Genomic DNA, 17,819 nt, shown 5'->3' with positions numbered 1-17,819 from the left:
CAGAGTGTCTTTTACCCTTGAGAGACTTGACTAAAACCAGAGGACTTAAATCTGAGGTGAGGAGTTAGTGGTTTAGCGGGGATCTGAGGAAATATATTTTCACCTGGAAGTTATACGAAATATGGGTGAAAGAGGCAGGTATACTTACAATATTTAAGAAACATCTGCATGTGCACTTAAAATGCCAAGACATAATAGGCTACGGACCAAGTGCAGGTAAATGGGATCAGAGTACGTTGGCGTCATGTTGGTCGGCACAGACAGGGTGGGTCTGTTCATATGCTGCATGACTCTATGACTTTAGTTCAGATTCCCAGCATCTATGGTATATCTCTCTTGCAAAGGCAGAGTAGCTCACTGGTTAGCGCTGCTGTTTTGCAGCATCGGTGACCCTGGTTCAATTCCACCCTTAGGTGACTGTCTGTGTGGGATTTGCATGTTCTCCCCAGGTCTGGGTAGGTTTCCTATTGGTGGTCTGGCTTCCTCCCACAGTCCAAAGATGTGCAGGTTGGGTGGATGGGTTATGGGGATAGGGTAGGGGGCTGGGTCTGGGTGGGTGCTCTTCAGAGGGTCAGTGTGGGCCCAATGGACCAGATGGCCTGCTTTCACACCATAGGAATTCTATCATTCTAAAAGTATTAGTCCATTCTTCTAATTTTTTAAAAATTCACACATGGGAGATGGAACATGGACATCGCTGGCTAGCCAGTATTTATTGCCTGTTCCTATTTACCCTTTACAATGTGATGGTGGGCTGCCTTATTGAACTGCTGCAGCATATGTGTCGTAGGTTGACCTACAATATCATTGGTGAGAGGATTTCAGGACTTTGGGCCAGCAACAGTGAAAATAATGTATTTCCAAGGCAAGACGTTGAATGCCTTGGAGGGAAACTTGCAGGCGGTGGTGGTGTTCCCATGTAACTGCTGGCCTTGTCCTTCTGGATGGATGACTTTGTGTTTCTGGATGATGCTGTCTTCAGTGCATCTGTAGATAGTACACACTGCTGCTACTGTGTATTGGTAGTGCAGTGACTGTAATATTTGTGAAAGTGATGCTAATCAAGCGGGCTGTTTTGTTTCAGATGGATTCAAGCTTCTTGAGTGTTGTTGGAGCTGCAACCATCCAGGCAAGTGGGGAGTATTCCAATACACATATCACTTGTGCCTTGTAGAAAGCAGACAGGCTTTGGGGAGTCAGGAGATGAGTTATTCAGCACAACATTCTTAACCTCTGACTAGCCCTTGTAGCCACTGTATTTACATGGCAAGTCCAATTGAGTTTCTGGTCAATGGTAACCCTTAAGAATGTTGACAGTGAGGAATTCAATGACAGCGACTGAATGTCAATGGGTGATGGTTAGATTATCTCTTACTGGAAATGGTCATTTGTGTGGCATATTTGTCACTTTTCAGCCCAAGTCTGCATATTGTCCAGATGTTATTGCATTTGGATGTGGACTGCTTCAGTGTCTGGGTCAAGGCAAGTCAACTTTTTTTTAACGATGACAATTTTCTTTAAGGTGATTAGGCTGAATTTGAATTGATCACGCTTAATTCTGCTCTGGCACTATTTGTTACATGAATGAAATATTTTGAAATTTGCTGAGTTGAGCAGGCAGGAGGATTACTGTGCTCAGTTCCAAGAACTATGAAAATTGCAGAACTTGCTTCTTGCAGAGCTCCAGCTGAGGGAGTTTATGACAAGCATAGATAACATATTAGAGAATATAACAGAGAGTGAAGGACATTTTGTTACGACAGACCAGTATTGAGCACCATAAGAACGTATCTATTTTTCATGAGGAGCCCAAGATGAGGAATGCAAGCCCATTTGTTCAGGAAGCCATCAAGACTGAAGGAATACAATCCAAAGTAAATCCACAAGGATTGAGCAGTTGGCAGCAAAATTCTAATTGAAATGGCTGACAAAGGCTGGAGGAAAGAAAGGTTGACGGACATGAGGAAACTCTGCAGTTATCGGTTTTGGAGAGGATTAGGGAGCAGAGAAAGCTATGTGTTAAGGAAGATGCAGGGAGGAGGAGGAACATGCACAGCAGCAGTTTGGGAGGTAAGAAGGATAAGGGGGAATGTAATTCAAAGAAATGCTGATCATAAGAAGTGCTGCCAGAAAAAAAACGCAGGTTAATAGGATTGATCAACACGAGTGGCTTGTTAAAGTTAATGCCAATGAACTGTTTGTAATATTTATAATGTGGAAAGGATTTTAGGCAGAGGTGATGGCATTGTGGCATTAATGCTAGACTATTAATTCAGAGAGCCAGATAATGTTCTGGGGCATAGGTTCAAATTCTGCCTTGGCAGGTAGTGGAAGTTGAATTTTATTAAAATTATCATTAGAATTAAGATTCTAATGATGACCATGGAACCATTGTTGATTGTTGAAGAAAACCCCACCTGGCTCATTACGGAAGACAGCTGCTCTCCTTACCTGGTCTGGCCTACTTGTGACTCAAGACCCACAACAATGTGGTTAACATTTACCTGCCCTCTGGGTATTTAGGGATGGCAATAACTGTTGGCCTGGCCAATGGTGCCTACATTTCATGAACAAATGAATAAAAAAAGACACAGTGAGACAAGTCCAATTATAATCTGGTGTGGGGAGTATACCTTATCTTGTCCCGAATATGCTTCTGTAAGAGGTTGATACATATTTCTCCATACAATACAAACAGGGTAAAAGGCTTTCTAATTTGTATTGGAGGCTTCAGATGTTATTTTGGCAGATGTAAGCTTTTTCAATTTACCTTCCAGTGGCTATCACTTTCCCAAAGCTTCCTCCTTTCATTTTTTGCCACACCTTCTCTAGGTCCTCCACTGGACTTCACTGCCCAATGCCTTATGTCACTGATGCCACCATCAATTGCTGATCTCTTATCATGTGGTGTTTTTGCTCAAGAGAATCTTGCCCGTACCTTTGACAGCTACGTACACACTCTGACTGGTAGTCAGCTGAGGTTGCACAAGCACAGTGCAGATGTACTCTCCCTCGTCCACATCTTTCTGTACATCGGAGAGCTTTAAGGTCCCATTATTCCCGTATGCCACCTGGCGATGGTTAAAGGGCAGCAGCTTGGAATTCTTGTACCACTTGATGGAATAGTATGGGTAGCCAATCACCCGGCAATGAATATAGGTATCACGACCAGCTATGGCTGTGATATTTTTCATTGACCGTATACTGGCAGGTCCTATCAGAGAAAATTGAGAAAACAAAAAAAAATACAATGGAAACTGTAAAAAGAGAGAGGAGATTTTGTTTAACAGAATAAAACTGCAAGAAAACTAAATAAACATCTGATAGCTTATGCTGATCCAATTATGACATATACTTCAGAGAATAACTGACAAGCAACACTTTACTGAATCAGTTAAAACATCACTTTGTCACCATTAAAGGCCATGACCCATTGTTACATCAATACACCACTCAACCAAGTTCCTTTGATGGCAATGATTGCTAGCACCCAACAGGTATGGCAAGAACCAAAATGTATTCAAATCATAACTATTTCATTTTTGCCCCTGGGAACTTCATGCAATTTTGCTTCTTTGCAAAAGATCATTCTTACTGCAAAGGTCCAGGATGAAATTCACCTTTAAGCCCCGGCCCGAGGAAGCTGAAGGATGGCTGTTGTATGACAGCGGCCTCGTTTACATGAACAATTTGGGAATTTCCTTGCATCGCTGCCTTAATTGTCTCTCTGGTAATTCTGATGCAAATTGCTCACAGGTTACAAGACAGGAAGTGGTGCCATGTCACGATAATGGAAATTAATCTCATTCAAAACCAATAATAAAGGAGAAGAACAGCAGGTGATTTTTAAATAAAATGGCGTTGATTCACATACGATCGACTAATGAGTTGCCCACATGGAATTATTTGGCTTGACGAGTCGTCAAGAGATCGTCGTGCATTACTGGTGTTACTTCAGGATGGTCCAACGCATCAACAGAGGTTGATTTGGCTTGACTGAAAACAGCTCAACTAGGGAAATAAAAGAAGAGTGGGGAAGATGAGGAGACAGGCGTCCAGAGGATCCTTGGGAATATATACTGGACGGATTATTTGGCACACTTTGGTGTCACATGAATAGAGCTTAGGAAAAGCATGACTCACATGATGATGGAAAATCATTTCTGTGAAGCCTGAAAATAAAAGAAGTCAGGATCGTCAGGAGAGGGTAGGAAGGAGAATAAAGAAAGAATGGAAACAGTGAGACATTTATCTGCAAAATAAATCAGAAAAGGACCATTCAAAATTCAAAAGCAGAACTTAAGAATGCATGGATTTTACAATCCTAATGAAATGAATTATGTGTTCTGAGGAGCTAATTTGACAAGCACCTCTTACGTTTATTCGAGCCTGATACATGGCGACTCCAGCAGAGTTGTTGGCCACACACCGGTAGACTCCTCCATCCCGGACCTGAGTGTAGGTGACATTGAGGTGGCTGACCATATTGCCCTCGGTGGTGCTGTACTGGCTGAAGTGGTGGCTCCCATCTCGTGTGATTGAGTCGTCGTCCAGGGTCCAGGTAATGGTTGGTGGTGGATTGCCTTTCACGCTGCACATCAGTGAGATGGGCTCATTGGGACTCACGACCTTCTCACTGAAAAACGAAATCACCTTCGGCGTTCCGTCTGGAAACAGAAAGGAGGCAAAATGTCAGCGCTCAGATACTACATCAAAAAAATTGTTTTTTACTCCAACTAAACAGCTCATTTCGCCACAATATGTACAGCCTATTGAAAAAGGACATGGTCATTTTCCAATGGGCCAAGCCTCAACACTTACCCTTTCTGAACCCTTTATATTTCACTTTTCTAATTTTTTTTGCCTTTTCTTAAAGGTGTCAGTAAAGAAAATTATAGCTACTGAGCATTTGCAAAAGATGCTGGTTCATAGATACATCACATTACATGACAGGATCCTGGGTGTCTAGGGCTCCAGGTAAGATGTTATCTTTTCCCATTTTTTTATATACGGTTTTATTTAATAATGCCTGTTGCTATTCATTCACAAGATGTAGATCTCATTTTACTGCAGTATTGTCTCTGCAGAACAGTTTCTTCAATAATCATCATGGCTAAATGGACAGGTTAGACATTGCCTGATTTGACTCAATTGTACCCTTCCAGGTCATTACATAATGATCATGAGTGGAAACTTTGTGGAAATTCTTTTTGCTTTCCAGCCTGGCCACTGAGCCTGGGAAGAGTGTTTTGCAGTCAGCATCATGGTGATGCAGTCTGGGAAGAGTGTCCTACAGTTAGCATCATGGTACAGTGTGGGAAGAGTGCCCTGCAGTCAACATTGTAGTGTAGCCAAATCTGGGAGCAAACTGGTGGCAGTGGAGCTTCCTGATAAAAATGTGAGGGCCAAAGTGCAGACTGAGCTCAGTCAGAGCCAGAACCATCACTGAATTTGGAGGTATAGCTCCTGAGGTGATGTCAGGATTTAAACTGAGACAGGGAACCAGGAAGCAGCTGATTGAATAAGTAAAGTCAGGAGAATATTAAACAAAATCCATTCTTCTGGAGTTGTTAATAGTTAAACAAAGATGAATGGGAGTGGTGAAGGTGGTGGCAGGTGTTGGGATGGTGGTGGGAAATTACCAACAAGGAGACAATTTGTTTTCAATTCAATCACAGGATGTGGGTATCACAGTCTATACTAGCATTTATTGCCCATCTCTAATGGTTCAGTTTACTGTGAGCCTGGATTCACATGTAGGCCAGATCAAATAAGGACAGCACATTTCCCTCACTCAATGCATGACTGAACCAGAAAGTTTTTATGACAATGACATGATTACCATTAGGCCAGATATAACTCTAGATTTCTATTGAATTCAAACTTCAGCATTTGCCATAGTGGGATTTGAATCCATGTCCCCAGCAAATTGGCCTGGCATTCTGGATTACTATTTGTTACCACTTCGGTATGGACAAAAATAGCCTTGATGAGGAGTTCATAGAATGCTTTAGGATAGTTTCTCAGAAGTGCATTTCTGGAGCTGACCAGAGAGCAAACTATACTAGATGTGGCATTTTTGAATGAGGTAGGACTAATTAATGACAGTATAATGAAGATAACCCTATGACAAAGTGATTATACTTGTTTGAATTTTACATTCAGTTTGTCAGGGAGAGCAGTGCAGTCAAGCTTAATATTTTAATCTTAAATATGGCAATGTTGTAAATGAAGGTATGAGAGCAGCATTAACTAAAGCGCTTTAATCATGAATTAGTGTGCTTTTATTTGGGGTTTTCGAAGAGATAGAGTTTAAGTTGCATAGTGTGAGATTAAAAAATCTTTCTTTTCTCTGCCATTTGTTTAAGGGTATTATAATAGAGTTATCCTCTGTTAATGATAAAAGCTGCAGCAAATTATTTTTGACTGAAATAGCAGTCAGTTAAGCCAATTAATCATTGAGATTTTAGACATTTTGTGAGGGCTAATGAAACGCACAATTATCAGTACACTCTTCTCAGTTAAGTTGTGAGAAGGGAAATAGGTGGATGCACTATATTTATATTTCAAGAAGGCACTTGATAAAGTGCCAAATCAAAGATTATCCAGGGGAGATCGCTAGTTGGATACAAAATTGGCTTGAAGGTAGGAGACAGAGGGCTGTGGTAGAGAGTTTACTTTTCGGACTGGAGATCTGTGACCAGAGGTGTGCAATTAGGGTCAGTGCTGGGTCTACTCTTTTTCCTCATTTATATAAATGATTTGGATGCAAATATAGGAGGCATGGTTATTGGGTTTGCAGATGACACCAAAATAGGCAGTACAGTGGACAGTGAAGAAGGTTATCTCAGAGTACAGCGACACCTTAATCAGAAGAGCCAATGGGCCAAGGAGTGGCAGACAGGGTTTAATGTGAGGTGTTGCAAGAGTTACACAGGGCCTTGGGGAGTGCTACTGAATAAAAATACATAGGTGCATAGTTCCTTGAAAGTGGAGTTACAGGTAGATAAGCTGGTATAGAAGGCATTTAGCATGCTTGCCTTTATTATTCAGAACATTGAGGTGGGATGTCATGTTGCACCTACACAGGACATTGTTGAGGCTACTTTTAGAATACTGTGCATAAGTCTGGTCACCCTTCTGCAGGAAGGATGTTGTTAAACTTGAGAGGGTGCGCAAAAGATTTACAAGGATGTTGCCAGCTTTGAGCTATAGAGAGAGATCGAACAGACTGGGTTTTATTTTCCCTGGACCGTCAGAAGCTGAGGGGTGACCTTTTATTCATTTATAAAATCAAGAGGTACATGGATAGGATGAATAGCCACGGTCTTTTTCCAAGGGCGGGAGTCCAAAACCAGAGGACATAGGTTTAAGTTGAGAGGGGAATGATCTAAAAGGAACCTAAGGGGCAATTTTTTTATGCAGAGGGTGGTGCGTGTATGGAGTGAGCTGCTGGAAAAAGTAGTAGAGGCTGGTGCAATCGCAACATTTAAAAGGCATCTGGATGGGTACTTGATTGGGAAAGGTTTAGATGGATATGGGCCAAATGCTGGCAAATGGGACTAAGTCAGATGAATTTGTTTGGCCAGCATGGACGAGTTGGACTGAAAGGTCTGTTTCTGTGCTGTATGACTCTGACTCTAATATTGTAAACAATAAAAGGTCATTGTGTAGGGGCTATCATATTATCAAGGAAAGAAGATTGGCTGGCTAACAGGAAAAAGAGAGTAGGCATTAATAATTCTTTTTCTAATTGGCAAGATATAACAGTCAGTGCTGGGGTTGTAGTCTTTAACAATTTACACGAATGACTTTGATGAAAAAACCAAAGCAATGGTCACTAAATTTGCTGATGATACATTGGAAAATAAGTTTGAAAATGACATATGGAAGATCGAATGGGATTATGGATAGGTTAAGTGGTGAGAAATGATCTATGTGGAAAAAAGTGAAATTACCCATGTTCATAGAAAGTATGAAAAAGAACCATATTATGTCAATAGTGAGAGATTACGAAGCTCTGAGGTGCAAAAGGACATGGATGCCATTCTGAATGAATCACAAAATGTTAGAACACAGGTCCAACAAATCATTAGGAAAGCTTGTAGAATGTTATCATTTATTCTAAGGGAAAATGAAGACAAAATCAGCGAGAGTGCGCTTTGGTTATATAGGGCACCAATGAGACCAATTCTGGAAGAATTTGTACCTTGTCTCTGTATTTCAGGCAGGAAATAAATGCATTGGAAGCAGTTCAGAGAAGGTTTATAAGAGTAATATCCGTAATGGGTAGGTTGCCTTGAGGAAAAAGGTTCAACAGGCAGGGTTTTTATCTACTCGAGTTAAGTAAAGTAATAGGCAATTTGATTGAAACATATGAGCTCTTGAGAGGGTTTGAGAGGGTTTGAGAGCATGGGTATGGAAAGGATTCTGCCTTTTGTGGAAGAATTCAGAACTAGTGATCACTATTTGAACGTAAGGAGTCACCCACTTAACGTAGAGATGAGGAGAATTAATTTCTCTGTGAGTGTTTGGAACTTCCTTGCTGAAGGGGTAGTTGTAGCACTAACTGGCCATTGTAAAGGCTGAAGTGGAGAAATTCTTGGTAAGCAAAGAGTCAGAAGGTTGTTTGGGGTCAGCAGCAATGCGGAGTTGAGTAGCCACGATTATTTTAAATGGAGAGGCCAAATGGCCTACTTTGCTCCTAACTCATACATTCACATGTAATAGCGTTCTTTCTCTTAAGTATCCACTACGCATTTCTTCTTCTTTACTCTGTTGATGTCAGTGTGGCATTTTCATTTACATCATCCTTGTTAACATGGTCTTTTCTGATTATAATAGCCTCTTTCTAAGTTTTGTAAGTTTTAGACATTAAATCCCCAAATACTTTGGCAAGATATTCAGCACCGTTAAGGCTGATGTTGATTTTAATTTAAAACTTCCTTCACTCATCTGCTCATTGAAAATGTCCCTCGAGTGTTGCTATGGAAATCGGGGAAGCTAAATGTGGATGATCAAATCTACTCTTAAACAGATGTGATGCAACTTTCCTCCTTCAATGAGCTTTCATTTTTCCCAAATTAAAGACCTGGACTCATTGCTGGAGTCTGATCTATACATAGCTGTCACACAGTCACCCTCCCAAGTTCATAAAATTGGTTCCTCCTTCTGGGTAGGCTAGGGCAATCAGACCTCTAGAGAAAAGGAAAGTGGAAAAGGTTGAAGCATTTGCGATTCCCGAATATCTCCAGAGCCATTTACTGGAAGGTCCTCAGATTCACCACCATTAGTTAACTTCCTCCACTCTCCACCGTTTTCCATGGTTACTGAGTTCCACTGTAGCCCTGACAGAACAGAAGATCTTTTACTTTTTTTATGGTTGATATTTAAGTAGAATGTAGTCCACATCCAGCAACACAACAGGACCCAACAAATTTTGACAGACCAGTGCTACCATCACTCTCCACATCTGTTCCCCCACAATTCCTTCTCCAACCTGCCAACAATATTTATCCATCCCTAACTTCCATTCCTAGAATAGTGAGTTGCCTTTTTAGCTGCTTCAGACAGTGTGCTGTATGGACATCCATTGTGCTGTTTGGAATAAAGGGAGTTCCAGGATTTTAACCTCATGACACTGAAGGAATAGCCGTGTAGTGCCAAACCAGAATGGTGAGGTTCCTACACGCCTGTTGCCCTTCTCCTCCTAGGTGGTGGAGGTCATGGGTTTGGGAGGTGCTGTCAAAGGAGTCTTGGCAAATTTCTGCACTGCATCTTGTAGATGGTGCACACCACTGCTAATTTTGGAAGACAGAATGCTTAAGATTACTGACGAAGTGTGCTGCTTTCTCCTGGATGGCATTGTTGGAGGTATCCTCAGTAGGACAGGAAACTTGTGACTTTGTGCCTTCTTCGCTTTTTGGAAGGTGGGGGGAGTGAGTAGTCAAGAAATACCCAAGAAGAAGGGTCTCAACCCGAAAGGTCAGCTTTCCTGTTCATCTGATGCTGCCTGACTTGCTGTGTTCCTCCAGCTCTACACTGTATTATCTCTGACTCCAGTACCTGTAGTTCTTACTGTCTTAGCAATTTAATACCCAATCTCTGAATTGTTCTTGTAAACATGCCCTTTTCTCTTCAGGAAGCCAGAAGCAGAAGTCAGAACGGCAGATCACAAAACTTAGGGACTCAACTGAGCTGCTTTACAAATGCCAGTCTTAATGCCATCGCAGTGAGGAGGGCTTCTAGTAGCAATTGGATATTCTACATAAATGGAGGAACAAGTCAGCAGAAGAAGCTAATGGGGTTGTCCTTGCACAATTCTCATCGGTCATTTACATGGCAGCCTTATCAGAGGATACACTGGAGGAGGTGATGCCCTACTGGTATCATTGCTGAACTGTTAATCCAGAGACCCAGAAATGATTTGGGCATCCAGGTTCAAATCCCGTCATGGCAGATGGTGATATTTGGATTCAATAAACATCTGGAATTAAGAGTCTAATGATGACCGTGAATCCATTGCCAATTGTTGGAAAAATCCACCTAGTTCACTAATATCATTAAGGGAAGGAAGCTACCATCTTTACCTGGGCTAGCCTACATGTGACTTTAGATCCACTGTAATGTGGTTGGCTCTTAACTGCCCTCTGGGCAATTAGGGACGGGCAATAAATGCTGTCTGGTCAGCGATGCTCTCATGCTGTGAATGAATGAAGAAAAAAAATTACGCCCAAAGGCGTCGTCTTGCCAAGTTAAGTTTAGGTGCTGTGGAGAAATATCAGAAAGGACAATGAACACTCGAGACTATTTCTTTTCCAAGTATTGCTGGGGGTTGTTTGGAGTGAGTGAATATTAGAGATATCTGGATTTTTCTCTGCAGTGATGGTGGACTGTTGTATCTGGTAGTGAGGGCAGTTCATGATAAGGCAGCTGCTACCAATAAGAGAGCTGAGGACATGTCTGGCAAGAACATTAGATCAGGTGTGTAGAATTTCTTATTCCAAGATATCCTCCCTTCTCCACATGAACTGGTCATTGTTCAATAAACTGCTGAGCTTACCTTGGCCTGCTCTAGCATATTTACAACATTATGGCCGCACTCAAAGCTATTCTCTGGGAAATGTGACTTTGCAAAGCCATGGACGTGTGAGATGAAGGTGGGTGGTAGCTAAAGCAGGACAGGAGAACAAAGCAGCAGAGGCAGTAAGTGGCAAACAACCGAAGCCACGTGAGGCCATGTTTAGCTCAGAGAAACTAGCAGAATGTCGGGCAGACATGCTCCAGCAGAAGATGAAACTGGACGAATGCAGGGCACACAGACACTGGTCACAAGTGAGACATCGAGTAGGAAATCTCCAATGGTTAACAATTCTGGCAGGGCTCAGGGAGATGAGCACACTGGCAAGGCTGTGAGGGAGACCAGTGCTAAACAAAAACAGTAGAGTTTGTGACAAATAACCTCAAACCATATGTGAAACAGGCGCACAGGGGTATAATGTGACTTCTGGTTCACACACTGTGGGCTGAATGGTCTCCTTCAGTACCATAACAGTCCTGTGATTCCTGACACAGGAAAATGCATATTTAGCAGTGTCTCTTTAGGCTGTGTCTGGAACAAACTCTCACACACTCAGCCTCTCCCAGTGCCCAGAGGGCTGCATCAGGGAGCCCCAACTTGCTATACTTTGGACTGCCCACTAGTGCCACTGCCCACCAGCACCCAAACTCCTCTAAAAAGAGGTTCCTTTACCACTCTCAGGGTCGACTCAAGGATATCACAGCCACCGTCCACACCGGCCCCATCCAGCAAGGTATCCCCAATGACTGAGCTCTGCTGCTGTCACCTGTAAGGTGCCCCTGTGGACCACACATCTATAATATGTGTTTACAGTCTCAATCTTTTGATAATAATCTTTGTACCTTTTACTCGACTAAGTTTTGCTCATTATACTCATTATTTCACAATAAAAGAGGCCTAGGTGATTTGTTTATGATAATGAACTAACAGTCAGATGCCTAGGACATAGCAAGAACTGCAGCTGCTGGAATAAGAGTCAACTCAGCGTGGAGCTGAAGGAAGACAGCAGGTCAAGCAGTATCAGAGGAGCAGGAAAGTCAATGTTTCGGTTTGGGATCCTTCAACAGGACTGGGATGATGAAGGGTCCTGACTCGAAACATTGACTTTCCTGCTGCTCTGATGCTGCCTGACTTGTTGTGTTCCTCCAGCTCCATACTGTATTGACACAGTCAGGTAGCTAAATAATTGGCAAAACGCTATTCTTTTTAAGTCTAAATTTTGTTGTGTCCAGTTGAGGTATGGGACCAGGAAAATAAACAGCTCACCTATCCAACCTTAGTTATACCATTAATTTGTCAACCCTTGTAGCCCAGAGCAACATCATTCACGCATCTACTTTGATGAGTCCTCTAAGAATTCTCTAAACTTGAGAGAATACAGACTCAGTCTTCTTAATTCTTCCTTGGAATCAATCTAGTGAACCTTTCTTCTGTGTTAAATATAACATCCCTTAGTTAAGGTGACTAAAACTATACATTAACTATTCAAGGCCATTCATTGCCAGTGCGCAGATATAAAATGTAGTTGGAAGTATTTATAGAGAATTTGGCCTTTTCACATAGAGAGTGTTATATCAAAATGAGGCAGTGATGCTTCAATTATAGGAGCCTTGGTCAGACCCCATCTGGGGCACAACGTAGACTCCACCCTGCAGGAAGTGTATATTGACATTATATGAGGTATCATGCAATACAGCGCAAATCAAAATGATACCACGGCTTAAAAGACTTATTTACAAGGACAGGTTGATAAAATTTCACTTTGGAAAGTTGAGGGTGAACTGAGAAGTTATTCCAAGCGATCAAAGATTTGATAATTATACTTATTAGGAAATGGAATATAAAACAAGCGAAATTTTTCTAAAACTAAAGTAGGCATAGGTCAGACAACAGTTGGAATACTGTGAACAGTTTGGGCCCGCTTTCTATGGAAAGACCTACTGGCATTGGATGCAGTCCTGAGAAGGTTCAGAAAGTTGATTCTGGCTGTGGGTGCGCTGACTTATGAAGCGATGTTGAGCAGGATGAGCCTGGACTCATTGGAATTTACAAGAATGAGAGGCAACGGATTGAAATATAAAAGATTCTCAGGGGGCTTGACAGGGTGGATGCAGAGAAGTTATTTACCCTTGTGGGAGAGTCACAGAACACGGGGCCCAATCTCAGAGTAAGGGGTCACGCGTTTAAGACAGAGATGAGGAGGAATTTCTTCTCTCAAAGGGTTGTGAATCTGTTGCATTATTTAACCCGAAGACTGTTCAGGCTGGGTCATTAAGTACATTCCAGCCTGAGATAGATTTTTAATCAGTAAGGGAATCAAGGGTTATGAGGAAAAGGCAGAAGAGTGGAGTTGAGGATTATCAGATCAACCATGATTTCATTGAATGATAGAGAAGATATGATGGGCTGAATGGCCTACTTCTGCTCTTACATCTTCGACAGAAAATCAGTCTGGGCGCTAGGTTGTTGTAGAGTAAAATCAAAAAAGGTACAGGAAGTATTGTAGCAGATATAACTGAAGAAACTCAGCAGGTCTGGCAGCATCTGTGAAGGCAGAAACACAGTTAACATTTTCAGTCCAGTGGCCTTTCTTCAGGAACTTGCTAAGTTTCTATATCCATTTCTGTTTCTGTTTCAGATTTCCAGCTCCTCAGCTCTTTTTTTTTTGTGTACCGGAAGTATGGAACTTTCCCTCTTAATAGGCTGATTCGGTAGGAATTATTAACATCTCAAGATTTTTGTTGGATAAGCATATCAAGGAATGTGGAACAAAGGTAGGTAAATGGAATTATGATACAAGCCTGCCATGATCAGACTTAAATGGGAGAACAGATGACCCCTCTTTCACAATGACAATCGTCTACTCCTCTCAAGTTGCCAAACTGCTCACATGTTTAATTTTGCATTTTCCAGATGCTGCTGTTATATTTAATAAGTATTATTAAACAGAAGTTAATTTGGAGGGAATTCTTCTTTTATACTGAAACAAAAGCTCTTCGTAAAGCACAATGAAATAAACTCTCTGTAAAAATAAATCAATCCATTTTGCAGCATGATCTAATCACAAATTGGCCAAAGTAACTTAGAGCAGAGGGTGCTTCTCAATGCAAGTAGCCAACACTTATTAAATTAAATTATTCCTTCTTGCAATTTATTGGACTATAAGATGGCTTGGGAGTGGAGGTGGCTTATGTACTAGAGTTATAGAGTCATAGAGCACGGAAACAGATCCTTCAGACCAACTAGTCCACACCGACCAAGTTTCCCAAACTAAACTAGAACTGTTTGCCTGCATTTGACCCACATCCATCTAAATCTTGCCTATTCATGAACTTATCCAAGTGTCTTTGAAATGTTGTAAGTGCACTGAACCTACCATTTTCTCCAGCAGTTTATTCCAAATATGGACCACTCCCTGCATAAAAAAGTTGCCCCTCAGGTTCCTTTTAAATTTTTCCCCTCTCACCTTAAAAATATACCTTCTCATTTAAAACTCTAGTTTCCCTATCCTAGGGAAAAGACCTTTGCAAGACACCTCATCTATGCCCCTCATGATTTTATAAACCTCTGTAAGTTCACCCCTCACCTTTCTAAACTCCAGTGAAAAAAAACCTGTAAGTTGTCATAAGGCATTGATGTTTTGCCTCACTGTTATTTTTCTTCTCACATTAATGCTGCAAATTCTGTGAGACAGGGAACTGAGGGCTTTGTATATTGAATGAAAACTGACACACAATAGATAAATCAGTGAGCTTGCTTAGTATGCTCAGCCTCCCTTTTTATTTCCTTGGTAGGCATTTTCTGAGATGAAAGGGGACATTATTTTCCCAGTGAGACCTGTGCGTCTTTGAAATCTTTCCCACTGTCACTTTGTAAGAAACCCTTCTTTCATATCGCTACAAATTATCAAATAGGCCTCCCGAGACTTTGGCCATGTGAACCAGACCAAGCAAAACGCACAGCATTCTTGAAAATTGGTGCAGGGGCTGAATTTTCACAACCCATTAGCAAGTGGCTAGGAGGTGGGTGATGTGGCAAAATGCTAGGGAGGGAGGAGGCATCATCACAGGTACTGGCTCCTGATATCTTCTTGCGATCATGGTATATTCCCAGTTGCAGGTGTCAATTGAGCCATTCAATGAGACAATTCTGCCCTGATTGGGAGAACCCATCACTACGTGGGGAGTCTTCCAGATGCCTACAGTGGCCTCCCAGTAGGATTTGATGGGGACAGATGTCCTCTTTGCTCGGATCTCCATTGCCCATGGAGGTGGGAGATGACCCCTCTTTCACAATGACAATCGTCAAATCCACGACAACAGCAATACCAGCAGTCCACAATCACACATAGGGTGCCAGATTTCAACCTGATCCAAACTCGTTCAAAGCCTGGTGAGGTGCCCTGCTTTGAAAGCAGGTGGGCCCAGCAGTGGTGACCACACATGGATGATACTTGAGCCCGCTTAGCGATCTGCAGCCCTTGAGGGATAAACTTTAGTCAGATGGCAGTGTCTTCATTGGTTACTGCTACCAGGATGGTTTCCAGACCCCAGCATCCACTAAAGTAGCTTGCTTTGTCCTTTTGATCCCAGCACTGGGACTTGACTGTGAGTGGCAACACTTAGTCCAAAGTTTCTCTGCCTAGATCACACCTACGAGTTTCATTATTGAACAATTTAGCTGTAACATGTTTGGGTGACGAAGTGGCATATTGTAATGGGACAGCATTAAACCAAGGACCTTGTTGTCTCCTGCACCATTTCTCTTATTCCTAGATGTTGTATAGGGGAATGGTTCTGAAGGGATTAATGGTCAGGATACATTGGCTCTGCCCATTCTATTGATATCAAGCAAAGCCTGGGTGGGGACAAAGAGTTCTCCTCCAGCTTTGAGAGGGAGAAGATTTATCTATACCAATTTCCTAAGTCCCAGTAATCACATCTGATCAAACGTATTTATTTAAGATCCTTGTGAAGATTTGTAGCTCAGGTTGTGGATGAGGTTGCTGGCTTGCTCACCGAGCTGGCTGGTTATTGTACAGACGTTTCATCACCATGCTAGGTAACATCATCAGTGAGGCCTCCAATGAAGTGATGTTATTCTACTCTGCATGGAATTGATACGATCCGGTCTGTTAAGTTGGGTTGTGTTATTTCAGGTTCTGTTCTGCGTGTGTTTATAGATGGGATCTAAATTCCCATGTTTTTTGATTGCATTACGGATTGAAAACCAGTCCTCTAGGAATTCCTATGCATGTCTATGGCTGGCTTGAGCTAGGATGGTCGTGTTGTCCCAGTTAAACGGATGGCCTTCATTGTCTGAGTGCACTGAAATGAAGGAAAGTTTGTTGTGTCATTTTTCTGTTCGCTAACGTTTATGTATCCCGATAGCTAGTTTCCTTCCAGCCTGGCCGATGTAATGTTTGTTGCAGTCACTGCAAGGTATTTTGTAAACTACGTTGGTCCTGCATGTGATGGGTATGAGGTCTTTGGTCCTTGTGAGTGTTTGTCATATGTAGCTGTCACAGCCCACAGCAATGACTACAACAAACAACACATTGGCCAGACTGGAAGGAAACTAGACATCAGGATATATGAAAACCAATTAGCAGCAAAATGACATGACGAACTTTCCCTCATTTCAGTGCACTCAAACAATGAAGGTCATCCATTTATCTGGGACAACAAGACGATCTTAGCTCAAGCCAACCATAGACACACATGGGAATTTCCAGAGGACTGGTTTGCTTGGTATCAATAGAATGGGCGGAGCCAAAGCAGGACTTGTGACAGTGAACTACCTCAATATCCCTTGCCCGATACCACACGCTGATAAATACGGCAAATGTCACAAGGAAATGGGTGTGGGTCTTCTAGGGCAATAATCTACACTCACCACCACCCCAACACATGCAACTATGTGGCTAAACTGCAGTCTTACAAATGTTTGCTTGTACAGAAGTTGGCCATTTAGCCCAAATAGCCCATTCCAGGATTTCTGCACCACTCCACACCCCCCTGCCCTTCCGTCTACCCTGACACCAGCTCCATTTTTCCACCTCCAAATTCTTCATCAGCCAGGGAAAGGAGAGAAGAGAATGAAGAGTGTGCTGGACCTGGATAGCTTTCAGTCAGAGTATTGTGTGCAGTTCTGGTCACTACATCAAAGGAAGGATGTGATCACAACAGCAATGGTACAAAGCGGTTGAGGTGGATATTGACAAGACTGAAAAATTTTAGCAGAGGAAAGATTAGCCTGGCAGTGAATGATTTCCTAGTATTGGAGGCAGCTCAGGAGAGCTTTAAGTAAAGTGTGTAAAATGATGAAGCGACTAAACTAAATAGGAAAGATGTATGACTCCCCCCCACCCCCGCCACCACCACCCCCCCAGCAGTGACGTCAATCACTAGTAAGTAGAGATTTGAAGTAATTGATAGAAGGATTAGAAGATGTTTAGCGGTGAGGTTTCTGGAACTCACTGCGGTAAAGACAGCAGAAACAGAAACCCCCCTCACACTTATTAAGGACCAATTTGCTGTGATTTGCAAGCGTGCAGACCAAAAGCTAGAAAACAGGAGTAAGCTAGACCAACATGAACGTGGTCGGACTAGTAGCCTCCTTCTGCGCTGCAGGTATTGATGACTCTGTATCAGATAGACGTGTGTAGATGATAGCACAAAATTACAAAAGGATGTTGGTAGACTAAGCAGTGGGCAAAACTGAAGCATATTGAATTCAA

General features: G+C 42.2%; 1 protein-coding gene and 1 long non-coding RNA gene across 3 annotated transcripts in view; one reads left to right on the top strand and one right to left on the bottom strand.

Annotated features, from left to right (window-relative positions):
- LOC125457234 (cell adhesion molecule DSCAM) overlaps window positions 1-17,819 on the bottom strand; it is a 612,502-nt gene that overhangs the window by 214,950 nt on the left and 379,733 nt on the right. For both annotated transcript variants that reach the window (XM_048541184.2, XM_059650150.1), the window contains 2 exons: window positions 4,371-4,667; window positions 2,939-3,214 (listed from right to left, as the gene is read on the bottom strand). In XM_048541184.2, the coding sequence (XP_048397141.1) occupies window positions 2,939-3,214; window positions 4,371-4,667 (573 nt within the window). The remainder of the gene's footprint in view (window positions 1-2,938; window positions 3,215-4,370; window positions 4,668-17,819) is intronic.
- Window positions 1-17,819, top strand: part of LOC125457235 (uncharacterized) — a 66,844-nt gene that overhangs the window by 41,539 nt on the left and 7,486 nt on the right. Inside the window, exon 2 of the long non-coding RNA XR_007248582.2 lies at window positions 13,719-13,854. This is a non-coding gene — a long non-coding RNA (uncharacterized LOC125457235). The remainder of the gene's footprint in view (window positions 1-13,718; window positions 13,855-17,819) is intronic.

This window comes from Stegostoma tigrinum, chromosome 12, assembly GCF_030684315.1.
Source record: "Stegostoma tigrinum isolate sSteTig4 chromosome 12, sSteTig4.hap1, whole genome shotgun sequence".
NCBI classification, from domain to species: Eukaryota; Metazoa; Chordata; class Chondrichthyes; order Orectolobiformes; family Stegostomatidae; genus Stegostoma; species Stegostoma tigrinum.
This window is presented reverse-complemented; position numbering and strand designations above follow the sequence as displayed.